The sequence below is a fragment of the Amblyomma mixtum genome, chromosome 2, assembly GCF_055824585.1.
Source record: "Amblyomma mixtum isolate Tamu chromosome 2, ASM5582458v1, whole genome shotgun sequence".
NCBI classification, from domain to species: Eukaryota; Metazoa; Arthropoda; class Arachnida; order Ixodida; family Ixodidae; genus Amblyomma; species Amblyomma mixtum.
In genome coordinates, this window is record NC_143013.1 from 307,597,297 (window position 1) to 307,612,346 (window position 15,050).

The 15,050-nt window shown below is 50.3% G+C and overlaps 1 protein-coding gene and 1 long non-coding RNA gene across 6 annotated transcripts in view; one reads left to right on the forward strand and one right to left on the reverse strand.

The window, feature by feature from the left end:
• Positions 1-15,050, forward strand: part of LOC149364866 (carboxypeptidase D-like) — a 123,011-nt gene that overhangs the window by 101,051 nt on the left and 6,910 nt on the right. For all 5 annotated transcript variants that reach the window (XM_089574811.1, XM_089574814.1, XM_089574810.1 and 2 more), the window contains exons 2-6: positions 7,952-8,206; positions 9,931-10,028; positions 12,240-12,412; positions 13,140-13,327; positions 14,403-14,576. In XM_089574811.1, the coding sequence (XP_089430937.1) occupies positions 7,981-8,206; positions 9,931-10,028; positions 12,240-12,412; positions 13,140-13,327; positions 14,403-14,576 (859 nt within the window). In that variant the 5' untranslated portion in view covers positions 7,952-7,980. The remainder of the gene's footprint in view (positions 1-7,951; positions 8,207-9,930; positions 10,029-12,239; positions 12,413-13,139; positions 13,328-14,402; positions 14,577-15,050) is intronic.
• LOC149364867 (uncharacterized) overlaps positions 1-15,050 on the reverse strand; it is a 43,164-nt gene that overhangs the window by 18,658 nt on the left and 9,456 nt on the right. The window lies entirely within an intron of this gene.

Sequence of the window (15,050 nt, forward strand, 5' to 3'; positions counted from 1 at the left end):
GAGGGGCTCGCTACGAAGAGCACGTGAAAGAAGCCAGCAGCCAATGGCAGCCATCAACAATTAAGCTAGTTACTTATGACAAGCCCCCAGGTGGTCGAAATTTCCGGAGCCCTCCACTACGGCGTCTCTCATAGCCTTAGCCGCTTTGGGACGTTAAACCCCATAACCTAACTAACTAACTTATGACAAGAATATGTATAGAACGCCTCTCAAGTGCTGACGCAGATTCTGCGAGACTGTCAGAGATTACCCTATATCCAGGCGCACTAATTTTATGTTTAAAAATGTACAACGGGTCTTCTCGATCTTTGTTTCTATGCGGGTCATGATTTGGAAAAAAAAATGAAAATGACAGAAAAAAAAACGCAGACGCTTAAATTCACGTTAACACGGTATGCAGAAGTCTGGCTCGCGGCTACTGCCGCCGCCGCCGCCGCGAGGAGGGTCCTGTCGAAGGCCGGAGACGCACGGCTGTCCCAGAAAGCCCCGTTGGGCGCGGCGCCCGAGACAGCCTGCGATGGCCGCTGGGGCGGCACCCGAGAGAACGAGGATACGCGAGCGCATATATTACGACGCCAACGACGCGAACGGGTCTGCGGCGGAGAAAACAGGACGAAGCCCGGTTGCGCAGCAGCCGTTATCGCCGCAGAGGCGACTGAGGATTTGCGTTTCTCCCGAACGCGCGCTGCGCTTTCTTCGGACGAAACTCCTGGACAGGGCCGGCGTAAAATATCATAACAGCAGAATCCGTTAACCGCGGCGCTCTCATACTGCGGAGGTTGAAGGTTGGTTAGATCTTGCTGCGTGTGCCGACACTCGAGACGTCGATTGTAGTGTATTGTGCTATAAATTGCATTCATAGCATTGAATTCTCTTTCGCGGACTGTACGGCCTCACAGCTTTTGTATGCGGGTCCGTCCCTTCTCTCAACCGGCGGGCTCGAGCAAGATTCTATATCCGCGGCACAAACTGCTATTGTGCTTCTCTGGGGCCTATAAAACGTCCAATTAGGGCTAGCACACGTTGTCCTACACGGGGATAGCACTCCTCCCCCCTCCCCAACACGCACGCGCACGCACACGCACACTATGATCTGAAGTTTAGCCTTGTAGTAATGTCAATTTCAACAGCCAAGTGACGTCACCAGTAACGTCATCGTGTTTGGTCGAACCAGCGGTTGACGTTCTGACCAATCAGCGTAGTGTGCTGTAATTACTGACGTCACTCCACCCTGGCGAATCAACGCGGCGGATTGCTATGGAGTCGTGCGTGACGTCACTTTATTCTGAGCATTCAGCGTTTTGCGTTGTCGTGATGTCATGCGCGCATCACTTCATTCTCACCAACCAATCTGGTGTGTTACGGCGACGCCGCGTAAACTGGAAGTGTGGCGTTAACAGCTGTTGCTGGAACGAAGGGTGAGTCTAGAAAAGGAGGTAGCGAAGCAAAGTTCACAAATTGAGAGAAATTCTGACATTCGGGCGGTGTAGCTGCGCATAGCTGAGTGCTGCCACTATGTTCAGTAGTAACTCGGCGTTACATCGTGAATGCAGGGCAGTATCCCCAGCGGAGAAGTTGCCGTTAGAGACATCGCTGTGTCGATGTCCTCCTGCCGCCCCATAAAACTATGGCTGTCCGAACGCACCAGCCGCCATTAGGCCTCGCCATATCGTCCTGCGTGCTAGTTTTTTTTTTTCTTTTTTAAGAAGGTGCCAGCACAAAGTACTCAAGTGAGAGAGCATTAGTGGTGTAACACGCAGTGAAGCCTGAACTGGCCTCTCTGGCTGGAAACAAGATGCTCCATGCGAGGAGCACGATGTATCGTTTATGCCTAATTTATTACATGACTACTCTCTCATATGTATGGCATTGCCACATCATGAAGAAGATATAAAAATCTCAAGGCGCAAATTCCGTTTGTGACTTTACTTTTTCCTCGCTTCAACATTCAGGTTTTCAGAGTTTACCCCAGTTCGTGACTGCCTTTGTTATTGACCTTTGCTTGTTGATGAAATAAGTAAAAGACAGCGTCTCCTCTCCTCATCCCCCCCCGCTCTCTTGCACCACACGTGTTCAGCGCGGAGGAATGTAGTCTATATCGCTGTACCTGGAGCGACGGAGACCGTGCTACAAGTACGGAGCGACCGTCCACAGCGTCGCTCTCTATCAGAAGCTAAGTGCGCTTACATGCAGCAGACAGCGAACATGATCCCTCCGCGTGATACTAATCGCATTAAGACGTTGCACCCTCTCTCGAACGATGCCGCTGTTTCAAGGCCCTTATAAACCAGTGTGCACCGGCGGCGAGACCGACTAGCGCTCATCGAAGGTGCGCAGCGCTGCTCGAAAGGAAAAGCACATTCCCGTCCCATTTAAGCACAGACTGTTGCGTCGGCACGGAGGGGGATGGGAGGGGCGACGACGCGCTTGCAAGCCGCGCAAGGCCGCTTTTCCTACCCGCAACGCTGGTGGCTGTGCGCTGCAAAAAAAAAAAAAAAAAAGAGAAAAGAGAGAGAGAAAAGATAGAGAGGAAAAAAAAATGCTCAGTCTCTGTCCCTTGGTGGTGTGCTCGACTGCCCTTTCCCTTTGCCTCTGCCGCGACCACGTTTGGGGTGGCCCCGTTAAACGGCGGCGCTGCTGCATCTGCTTCTCCTAACGGGCGTCAATGCGATCGCAGCCCCGATTAAGGACGTTGTTTTCCCGCTGCATAGAGCAGTGCGTGCGACGGCATTCCTGACCATCTGCACCCAGCGAGCGGGCACGGAGTAGCCGAGATTCGGCGGCGACAGTGGAAAAGAGGAAGGGAAGAAAGTGAAGAGGGGGAGATGGTGAAGGAGGAGGAAGGGAAGGGTTGAAGAAGGAGAAAATGGAGACGACGAAGACAGGGATTTTGCGTGCGTGTGTGTGGAGAGGGTGCGGACACCGCGAAATGATGCCTCGAGGTTGCTCCTGCGCCGTATGGCCACCGTTGCACGGTGGGAAGCGGGGGGCTCGCACGAGCGTTCTTCCTACTGCTGCTTCCTTCAGTTCCGCGAAGCCCCTTTGCGCAGTGGGAATCTATGCCGGAAAAGTCGACGGCCGGGGCTGAACAAAAGCGCTGATCGTCCGTAATGCCCCGATAACCGTGTCGCTTCGGAGTTGGGGGGCCGGTGCGCGCCAGCGTTGTCCACCTGGATTCCACTATACGGAGCGCTCTGAGACGGCGGAAAAAGTGTGTTTGATACGTAGCTTCACGCTCCAGCGCCCGCTTGCTTTGCAGATATGTTGTTCTGATCGCAGTTATGGTGCGTGCAGAGGCGTTTTATCGCCTCGTTGCATCCTCAATAACCGCTTGTATTACATCCTTATACGTATGTAAGCGAAGCCACCCTCTTTTCTTTCTTTCTTTTTTAGATATGTAGGTGAGGTCCGCTAGCTGTGCTGTGTGTGTTCGCTTTTCCCCGATCGGCTCACGCAGTTCGTGTACCTTTGGCTACGCTGCACTAATATTCACATACATCCTCCGCGATGCGTACGGGTTGTCGACCGACTCACACGCATGTGCCGCAGTAATCTTCGTGCGTGCATCTGTCTTGTTTATGTTACGACGCGTGCACGGGCAGGCATTTCCGTCTTACTTCCTTCGGCAGCAAATAGGGTATGCCCGATACGACACTAGTTGCCGCGGGGAAACGATACCTGCGTTGGTCGCCGTGGAGCAGGAGTGGTGGAATTTACGAGCAGTGAAATCAGGATTATCGTATGTAACCGAGTGACGACAGGCGCAGCATGCTGCGAAGCCTACTTAAGCGCAACCTTCAAATTCTTCAGACCGCACACCCCCGCGATTCAGAACCACGGCGCTTGCAGCTAAAAACATATAGCTTAAAAAAACAAAGCGTTGAGCTTGTGTTCATCAATCGTACATGGACCTTCGCGCATCCATCCTTTCCCATCTTTCGTTTCCTCTTCGCTCCTGCCTATACATTTCTCCTTCTCAGAAAGCTTGCAGACGTAAGCCAAATGAAGCGGAGAGATTGAGAAAAAAACCATTCGATTGTCGCGATTGGGCGGGAACAGTGTTAATCTGTGCGCTGTTCTTGCACGTTTACGCTGACCCGAACGCTGAACCAACGTCTAAATATTGTCTCTCGGTATTTGCCTCTCGCCTTGCACAAGTCGGCACACCTCCCAGGAATGGCGGGACTGATTGCCGATAGATGCCGGCTCTTACACTTGCATGTGCCTGTCTGAAGTAGTTGTCATATCGGCTATTGATTTCATACTTCTTAGGTTGAGCTAACTTCTTAGGTTGAGCGGTTCATCGCAGCTGTTTGCAGTTCCCAGCCACGCGAGGGCTCTTATGACGAGGTCTCCTAGGTATTTTATGAGGTCTGTTTTGAGAGATTTCACACCAGGGAAGGGAAAACGTCGCCGGCGGTAACGGCGGCAGAGATTCTGATGGTGCAATCTGGTTAGAAAAGTTTGTTGCTATGAGGTGTCTTGGACCGCTGCAAGGCAAATGGGTAAATAGAGAGGGCTGTTGTACTGCGCTGTGCTCAGCAAGACTGATGACAGTGATGACGATGGTAGTTGCGGTGGCGACGACGGTTCGTCCTGGTCTTTCTTCCTTTTTCTTGTTCTACATTTCCGAAGCATTGTTACCCGTCCCGCTAGCGTCATAAAAGCCCGAACGCGGTCTAGTCTCGGCGGTGAATGGCTGAGGTCGCTCTCGATTTTATATCGGCATACGCATTCTGGAAGCTGACCTAACCTGAATCGCCGCTGATTGGTTGTATGCACACACGCCGCGCTCGCGCCGGAGTGGGCGCACCGCGGGTTTTCTTCCGCGCCGACCACGAGGTCGCGCACTTCGCCCTCAACCGACGACGGGGCCGAGGGTTTCGGCGGAGATGGTCGAAAGCCTTCGTTCCGGGAGCGGCGGACGAATAATGCCGGCTGGCCTTAATTCGTACAGCATTGCGGTGAGGTGCCACTGCCACTTGACGCACACACCGCTGCCGAGCTTCACTTCTGGCGTCTCATTCGCATTGCAATTGCTACTAACAGAAAGAACACCGCAATTAATGTTGTTTTGTTTGAGGCTAATTTGTTTGAAGACAGCTTGTTGGATGACAGAGTGTTAGATGAATGTTTGTTGGAGGATAGTTTGTTGGAGGATAGTTTGTTGGAGGATAGCTTGTTGGAGGGCAGCTTGTTGGAGGGCAGCTTGTTGGAGGACAGCTTGTTGGAGGACAGCTTGTTGGAGGACAGCTTGTTGGAGGACAGCTTGTTGGAGGACAGCTTGTTGGAGGACAGCTTGTTCTATGACAGTTTGTTCTATGACAGTTTGTTCTATGACAGCTTGTTCTATGACAGCTTGTTCTATGACAGCTTGTTCTATGACAGCTTGTTGGAGGATAGTTTGTTGGATGACAGTTTGTTGGAGCATAGCTTGTTGGATGACAGTTTGTTGGAGGATAGCTTGTCGGAGGATAGTATGATGAATGACAATTTGTTGGAGGAATGTTTGAGTATAGCTTGTTGGAGAATGGTTTTGTTAAATGATAGCTTGTTGGAGGATAGTTTGTTGGAAGATAGTTTGTTGGAGGATAGCTTGTCGGAGGATAGTATGATGGATGTCAGTTTGTTGGAGGAATGTTTGTTGGAGGATAGCTTGCTGGAGAATGTTTTGTTGGATGACAGCTTGTTGGAGGATAGTTTGGTGCATGCATGCAGTTCAGCGTTCCTGATGTCTGCGTGGCGGCTCAAAATGAACCAAATATCGTCAGCTGGGAATGCTGTCGTATTTGGCGTTCGCACTCGGTCGCTAACGGCAGGAAGGAACGCTAGCGGCCCCCAGGGAACATCCGGTTTGTCCTGATACTTTCCACGTTTGTACACACTGACATACGCTGGTGTACACAAACATACTCCCCTCCACCGCACGAGCGCCGCCGTTACTCCCGGATGCAGCAGTCAGGCGGTGGGACTTCCCCAAGGTGCACATATACACTGCGGGGAAACCCCCGTCTTCGTGAAAGCGGCCGGGACCGGTCAGCGTGACAAGCCCTCACGAACACTGTCTGTCCCGTGCGGGCCCGCCCCGTCTTTCACTGCAAAATTAGTTGTAAAGGATGTCGGCCGGAGTTGTCCAAGAGACGGGGAACGCACCCACAGAGTCCGCCCAGCGAAGGGCCTGGTAATATACGACGGCTTAATCGCAAATCTTGTCAATCATTTTTCTTTTTGTCGGCATTATTGCATGTGTGTTTCTTTGACTGCCCCCCTTCGGGTTCAGACAGTTGCGCTGTCGCAACCTTTGATAATCTGTGGCGCCTTCACAGATCTGTCTTACTTTAGATGAAGAGGCTGCTGGCTCTTACAGTTGAAATCATAGGTTCGTCGTAGAACAATGCATGCCCATACATTGTTACATAACCAGTATACTCGCAAAGAGTTCGCGTTCGTCTTTGCCATTCGCATATCACCAAAGGGGCTGAAAAGAGCAGAGTTGGAAACGTAGTATGCTTTTGCTGAAAGTTCAAATCCCATATTTCTAGATTTTATATCCCGCATTTCTTGTCGTAATCATGCTTGCAATCTTCTTTTCAGTCCTCTTCTTCTGACTCCGTACTCTTCCTCATATTGCCTCCATACAGTCACTGCCTAAACCAGTCACTAAACCACTGAACTAAACCTAGACCAAACCTAAACTAAACCATTAAACCACTGAACCTATGCCACTAAACAAAACCTAAACCAGTCACCACCATTTTGTCTCCATACAGACGCTTTGGACAAACAGTCAGTGCCAGCTTCGCTGTCGCACGTATTCACTTCCCCGCCCTCTCCTTTCTCCCTCCAGTGCTGTTAGCAAGCAACAAAACCTTCTGCTTTCTTTCTGCCTCGCGTGTGCCCTCCCTCCGTGCTTGCTTTCTCGTGTCGCCAAACTGTTACCGGCAGGGGCCCCGCGTTCCTCATTCTCTTCCGGGTTTGCGCGTGCGAGCAGCGGCGACGACTGTGGCTGTATCACTCTTCGGCATACGACGCTTCAATAGGAGATCATGTCATTATCTACGAATGCGCCTGCTACGACCTACTGCTTAACCAAACGATACGTAGGAGCTGGGCATGAGGAAGTGCCCACTGCAGTTTCAAGATCATTTGCTTTTGGGCTTGGCTCTAGCAGACGACGTCCCAGTATTTTCCCAATCTGCTCGCCTGCTGCCATACAACAAGCCCACTCCTGGTAACGCTGTTAGCTGGGCGTCGGTCAACTGCAAATGAATTAACGATTTTGTGTTTCCACTTAATCGGTTTGGAGCAACCACCAGAGCGCTTGTCCAGATCGGTGCTGACTGTCCGCGTAACATGAGGACGTGGCTACGCGTTGTGTTGTTTTGGAAGGTGGAGCCGATCTTCATGGGCAGAGACGTGTGAGGTTCGTAGTTACTCTGTTAGACGACTTATACTTCCAGGAACTGCAGTGAAGATTACTTATCAGCATTACGATTTATAGTGGCTTTCTGTATTTTTGCTTTAACGTATTTCAGCGCTCAGTACCCTTGTGCATGCATTTTTAAGTTATCTGACAACCGTTTGGTCTAGCGAAACAAGTTGCTAACCACAATCGCTTTGCAAACAAAAAAGCAAACAAATAGCTTATTATCGCCTCGCTATATGCGGCTTTCAGCATATAGTGGCTTTTAGCATTTTAGCTGCAAAACTGAAATATGCGCCCTTGGCTCATTGTGGTGCCCAGGAAAGAGGGAAAGGGGGAAGGGAAAGCATTGTCGCACAGCAGATGACATGTTCCGGGCTGAGCGCTGTTCATGTCTCTCTTTCCATATCTCGTGTCCGCTGCGCTCTTTGTGTTTAGTACATTATGAGACACAGTAAAGTATGTTTTCTATTCTTAAATGAACAGTAGTTTGTCGTTATAGCTGACCTCTGTCGCTTTCCCCCGCAGGGAGACGAGTAGGAGGAGGAGGAGGAACCATGAAGCCCCGCAGCCTGTGCGCGTCGGCGCTGGCGCTGGCGCTGCTGCTGCTCTACCTGTGCGCCGTGCGGCAGGTGCGCGGACAGTCTGGCACGCCGACGGGGAAGAAGCGCTCCGAGGAGTACACCTACTTCAACCACGACGAGATGACCGCCTTCCTCAAGAAGGTCTCAACCAACTACCCGGACTTCACCCGGCTCTACAGCACCGGCAAGTCCGTGCAAGGTGCGTCGTCCACTGTCTGTGCGTTGACGCCGTGTAGAGAGAAATCATGCTCCAGGCAATGGGAGAACCACTTCCGCAGTCCTCAATGAGGGTTCGCTGCACTCAATGCAATCAAGTACAAATGGGTGTAGGAATTTCCCGTTAGCGCGAGAGGCAATGGTCTTACATATAATGTCACATAAAAAGGCGCATAGTATAGATAGACTCATGAAGGAGCGTCATCTGGAGCGAGGAATACGTGCTGTCATTGTTGCGCTGTTTTATCTAGACGACTGCAGAATGGACCATCAGGCACACTTGAGGCATTTTTGCACGGGCCTGTAATTGGCGATCATTAAATGTCTTGTAAAATATTAGCACAATAAGGAACATAGCAACAACCTTGTTAAAAAGCAGTTTTTTTTTTCGACCGCCATAGGTCATTTCATGCGGTAAGTCCAAATCTTTACGTGGCGCTCAGCCGTCTGTGGAACTGCTCGAAGTGAAATAAGTGCTACACGAGTGCGAGGCAAAGGATTATGCGTCTCGTGATAACACTATCTCGTGATAGCGTGACGACAGCTCAGTCGGGGAAGTCGTCGCCTTGCTCTCGTATAGCTTTCGCTCCGCTGCAAGAACTAGTGAGACGGGGTATGCATAGAGCGCTGATATTCGGTTACTATTTTTGAAGAACTCTAAAGAACTCGCTGCATCAGGCTACTGTGGGAAATTGGAGCATGCACCGGACGTGGGTGACTCAGACATCTGAAACGAGAGCGACTGCTGGCTCGATCTCTTCCCGCATTGCTGGGGTAAAAGCGGCTCTCGGCTCGGGCTCCGCTGAACAAGGCGCCTTCAAAGGCACTGCTCGTTCTTGCCGTCGCCGCACGCCACCGGATGTCATCTAGATGTTTTTAGAATGCTCAGCGGTGAAAAGTTGTTTGTTCCTAGCTCATTGTGTCGTGCGTCTTCAATTCCGTGGCGCAAGTTAGAGCCTGATAAAAATCACATCAGGTAAAATCTTTATTTTTATCTTCATCATAAAGATTGGAAGGTGAGGTATAAAAACTCAGCGGTTTCGAGAGCATTCTGAAAAAAAAAAAAAGACTCCCGTAGAAACACACAGTGGAATGTGTGTGTCGTGCCAGCATTGTCCTGTTTCGGCGCCCTATTTTTCAGCATGTTCTCCAATTCCGTCCCCTTATGTTGCATTCTGTCACGGTCGCCAGTAAGCTGCCGACGCACAGCAAGCAATACTGACACTAAATATAAAAAAGAAAGGAAAACGCGATGGCTCTTGCCGGTGCCGACTTGCAGAAACGAGCAACATCTGAAAGAAACTCCCCCTAAAAGTACAGTTCTACGTTATTAGCTCTGGTTAGGCTCAAGAAACTTCAGTGTCTGTCGCGCCCAGGGGCGGATTTTAGGGCAGATCCTGGAGGGAACGGGTCTGCTTGAAGTGCATTTCTGGAACTTTCTGAATTAAAAAAAAAATGTGTTTTTCTTGGGTTTTCTATAAAAAAAATTACTCTCTGAGGGGAGGGGGTGGTCCCATCCCCCTTCCGTTTTCCCCTTGAACTTGCCACTGCCAACACTTGTTGAAGTGGTCTGGTTGAGGTAGACATGCTTGACGAGCGAGAAGAAGGGAGGACAGATTTGTTTTGCGATCTGATCGATTATCTTCATTTCTCAAATAGACGGCTGACAGGGTGTTGCTTCGCTTTTCTTCTGTCGTTCGACTTCAGGGCGTGACCTGTGGGTTCTTCTGGTGACCAAGGACCCCCAGGAAGAGACGCTGCTCAAGCCCAACGTCAAGTACGTTGCCAACATGCACGGCAACGAGGTGACTCTACTTGTGCACTCACTCCCTTCTCTCCTGCACGCTGTGTTCTAACGCGCCTGTACACGCACGCTACTACCATGCACTGGCATTGTGAAGCTTATATGATGGTAGCGGCTACCAGGAGTACAAAAAGCCTTAACGTTCTTATGCGGGTATTGTGTTTCTTGTCGCGCCATTTAGCGACGCAGCAACTCTGTGCTCAGTTTCATTCGTGTTGCTTCACTTCCATCTCTTAATTGCGCTGCTCAGTTTCATTCGTGTTGCTTCACTTCCATCTCTTAATTGCGCCTTACTTCATCATCAGTTTTGTTTTCAGCCACGCGTCACTGCTGTACAACTCGCTGTAGAGCGCAGATGGTACTTTGTTTACCCTTTACTAGACAAAGTCCACGTTTCATTCATGTTCGCGGCCGTGCTTACGCATCGCTGTTAAGCCACGCCACGTGGACTGTAGCACGCCGGAACCGGAGCGTGATGACGCAGTTGCGTGCAGTACGCTTGGCAAGCTTCCCTCCACCAACGCGCGTCCCTCGCCGCCACCGCTGTCCTCCGTGCCACGAGTGTGGGAGACCAGTGCGGGCAAAGGCCCCGGATGTCGGGCTCTAATCTCACCCGCCGGAAGAGGGGGAGAAGGGAATGGCAGCTTCCGTGTCGGTCAGCGTCGCACGCTGTTCGAACAGCAGCATTTCGGGGTCGGCGAAACTCGCCAGAATTCCTGGGGGGGACGCAGCTTTCGTTGCCTCGTTGTGCCGAATCCCGAGTTCTGCGAAAGCCGTTTTCTGCCTCGCAGTCAGCGCCTTTAGGATACTGGCTCCCGAGAACCGAACGAATGACTACACTGCGGCGTAATCATCTGTAGTTTGTAAATAGTTCTAACAACGTTGAAATTCGGGCTTGTTGGTTCATAGTGTGTGTCTACTCGTTCTTGGTCCCTTGTCCTGTTTGCGCTATTGCTCCGAAATTTGTAAATAGTGTTTAGTGTCTTTGGTTGGGAAGGCTTGAACAAATCCTACGACAGTTAAATAAAGAAGGCTACTGCGCAATCGTAGAGGAGCACCTGAATCGCTTAAGTCAGGCGCTTTGTAACCAAGGGTCCGAGAGGAGCCACCCTCCCTTTCATCTTCCTCCTCAGCTCGACTCAAGAATTTACATTGGGCCCCTCCCGATAAAAAAAAAAAAAAAAAATGTCCCTGCCTGAGGGCTTGGTTGTTGCGCTATATAAGCTCCGAAAGTGTCGACTGCAAAACTGTCTCGCCATACTACATATGGATACCTCCGTAGAATGGAGATCCTACTAAAAACTTTCGAATCTGTTTATTTTGAGAAGCCAGGTCATTACACTGAAAGTGGCCGTGTGAAGTGTAATAGGTGTACATTTTCTTACATTGATTAAGAAGTTTGTGTTGCTTAGAAATTTACAGGCCAACATAAAGGAGAGGACGAGGTACACACAGCTAAGCGCATGTGTGTACCTCGTCCTCTCCTTTACGTTGTCTTGTAAATTTCTAAGCAGCTCATAAACTTCTCTGCCAACATAATGTTGCACTAAATACCCTTGTACAAATCTTATGTTTTCATGTTCAGTTTTCTTCACAAAACCAGCAGTGTAAGAGCCAGCCACGTTGCTCACTTACAAATTAAAATAATGCTTCATAGTTTTTCTTCCGTTGTATTGTTTTACGGTGACCTTAAGCGCATCATCTGCTATCCTTGTGCCCGTGTTCCTGTTTATACGATGTGTTCCGTTTTGTTCGATACATTGATTTCATAAAATACCATGACAACCACAGAGCAGCACTTTCAAGCTGAGTTCTTTCGCCGGGTGGATACATCGTTCAGGCATATTTGTGGCATTAGTTTAGTTTAATGATTACATAACTCATACCAATTTACGTTTTTATTATTACGTACCGAAAACAGATAAACACCGTGTATAACCCAGAAGGACCATAAAAATGAAACCAAAAATACCATCCAGGCCAACTTGAGTCTTGACTCTGAAAAACTGATCGCTCATAGACATGCTGAGTCAGGTTGCCAGCACCCTGAGTTGTGTAGCGCGCGTAGCATTGAGTGACTGTAGCATTGAGTGACTGTAGCATTGCGCGCGTAGCATTGAGTGTTTGAGTGACTGTGTCACTCAAACAAACACATCACTGATCCGCCCTTTCTTTGGGGACGGCCTCATGTGCCCGAACGGCGCATGCGCAGGCGGTGGGCCGTCAGCTGATGGTGTACCTCATAGCGCACCTGCTGACGCGCTACAACGTGGACCCGTACGTGCGCTACCTGCTGGACAACACGCGAATCCACATCATGCCCAGCATGAACCCGGACGGGTACGAGATCGCCAAGGAGGGAGCCTGCACCGGAACCCTGGGACGGTACGCGACCACTGTGGGCTCCGCTTTAGGGCCACATATTTATCACGTGGCTTAACTTGTTTCGTCATGCCAAAGACGAGTCATATATACTCACGCCTTCATAAGAACCAACAGCGTAAAAACTCATCTAAGGCGGATAAATGTGCTGCATTCAAGAACGACTTTCTCATCTTTAAAGCGTCACTTGGGACTAAGATTCTCACGTGCGCCGAAGAAAAAAGAAAATGTACCTCTCGTAAAATTTATTCTCCATGGGTATGACACATGCGTCCGATGAATTTTATTCTTTCGTTCACCTTGATGGGTTTCAGCTGTCGTACATTGAAAACATTGCTGTTATAGTATAAAACTACTGCCAGTTTTTGTGGATGTGGGCGCAGGCAGCCCTGAAGTTATTTGAGACTGGTCTTCGCCCTGATGAAACGAAAATAGAAATGCGACCTGATACTTGGAGGATTGGAGGAAGTAACGAATTCCTTCAGTTCTGATTGCAAACTAATTAGCAACACTTAAGAGCTTTGACCGTGATTCATCGAAACGACAGTACGAGTCGACGTTGCTATCCTGGCCGCAACTGCTGTTTGCCCTCACCGTTCTGCAAAAGTGTGTGGTAGCACTGAAACTGTGTGGCAAGGCTCTCGGTGCCTCGAGACACGAAGAAGTAGAGTATGCGACACAACACTGCATTCTCGGGAGGGCTGAGGTGCTGATGCCTTTGTGCGCGCAGGTACAACGCCCGCGGCGTGGATCTGAACCGGAATTTCCCGGATCACTTCAAGACGCAGACACAGCAGCAGCAGCCAGAGACCGAAGCTGTGCGGCGCTGGATCCACCAGATACCGTTCGTGCTCTCCGGGAACATCCACGGCGGGGCCGTTGTGGCCTCCTACCCGTTCGACAACTCGCCCAACGCTGGTATGCGAAGCGTCACTTGGTTGACGGGCTTTCTGTAGCCACCGCTCCTCTAGCCAATCTGAGTCATTCGTTGAATCATTGAGCCACTCACTCAGTCACTGACCAGTCGCTGATTCAGTTACCCACTTAGTCCTCCACTCATTCGCTCAGTTAGCCCACTCAGTCGCTCAGGCAACAACTATAGGCACCCACGCAATCTCATTCTCAGTCACTCGCTCGCTCACTAAATCAAACAGACACTGTCACCCTGTCACTCACTAAATTATACAAACAATATGACTCGCTAAATCTCACAGACGCTCACTCACTAAATCATACAGACACTGTCACTCCGTAACGCACTAAATCACACAAACAATGCCACTCAGTCAGCCACTAAATCACACAGGCTGCCACTCATTCACTCACTAGATCAGCCGCTGCGGTGGCTCAGCGGCTATGGTGCTCGGCTGCTGACCCAAAAGACGCGGGTTCGATCCCGGCCGCGGCGGCTAGAATTTCTTTGGGGGAGAAATTCTAGAGGCCCGTGTACTGTGCGATGTCAGTGCACGTTAAAGAACCCCAGGTGGTCGAAATTTCCGGAGCCCTCCACTACGGCGTCTCTCATAGCCTTAGTCGCTTTGGGACGTTAAACCCCATAAACCAAACCAAACTCACTAGATCACACAGACACTGACACTCAGTCACTAAATTACTCACGCAGACACTGTCACTTGATTACTAAATTGCTCAGACACTGTAACTGGTTCGGTCATCGTGCTGATGGATTTTTGCGCTTTCACTCATTCACTCAGTCATAAACTCAAAGATACATTCCTTTACCAGATTTTTAAGCAGCTTTAGCGATTTTCGGAATTGTTTTACTTCTACTATCGAACTTTAAGCGAACAGAACGAATCGCACGACAGTCTGACGTCACTGCACGTGCTGCAACGTCGATGCGTTATGTAACAAAGCTTGCTGGCCGTACACCACTTCGATGTTGTTCGGACGCACTCAAAACTCGTTACTCCCGTCTGCGTTCTCGACGCGCATTGTGCTGCTCGTGATGACCGGCTTTCGCGATCTTCCGCAGTGTTCCACACGTACAACAAGCCGTCGGTGACGCCCGACGACGACGTGTTCCAACACATCGCCAGCGTGTACTCCTTCAACCACGCCAACATGTACCTGGGCGCACCCTGCTCGTCGGACCGGCAGGCGTTCCCCAACGGCACCACCAACGGCGCGGCCTGGTACCCGCTGGCAGGTACGTGCGCTCTGCCTCGCGGCAATGCGCACTTTGCGCTTTCGCTGCGTGCTTTCTATTCGTAGCGGCGTCCGCAAGGCGTGTACGTACCAACATGACTTGAAACTCCAGAGGAGCCGTCCGGCCATTGCGGTGGCATCTAATGACGGGGATATTAGTGACAGCGACGACTGTGGAGATCCGTGTTGAGTGAGTGGGAGCTCTCAGCTGATCAGCTAACTGGAGCTGCTTTGGAGAGTAAGAGGACTGAGCCCCCTCATATCCTCTGCCTTCCCCTAGGAAAAGATGGCATTGTGGATGTTCGCTGCGAAGGGTTTTAATCACTAAAAAGACCAGTGAAAAAGTGGCAAAACCGGTGTTAGGGAAGATTTATTGAGTAACGTCTTTTTATTACTCTTTTTTTCTAGCAGTCCATGTGAAAAACCCTATGCTTAAAAAAATGGTTGAGGAAAGACGAAATTTCCCGGGGATTGA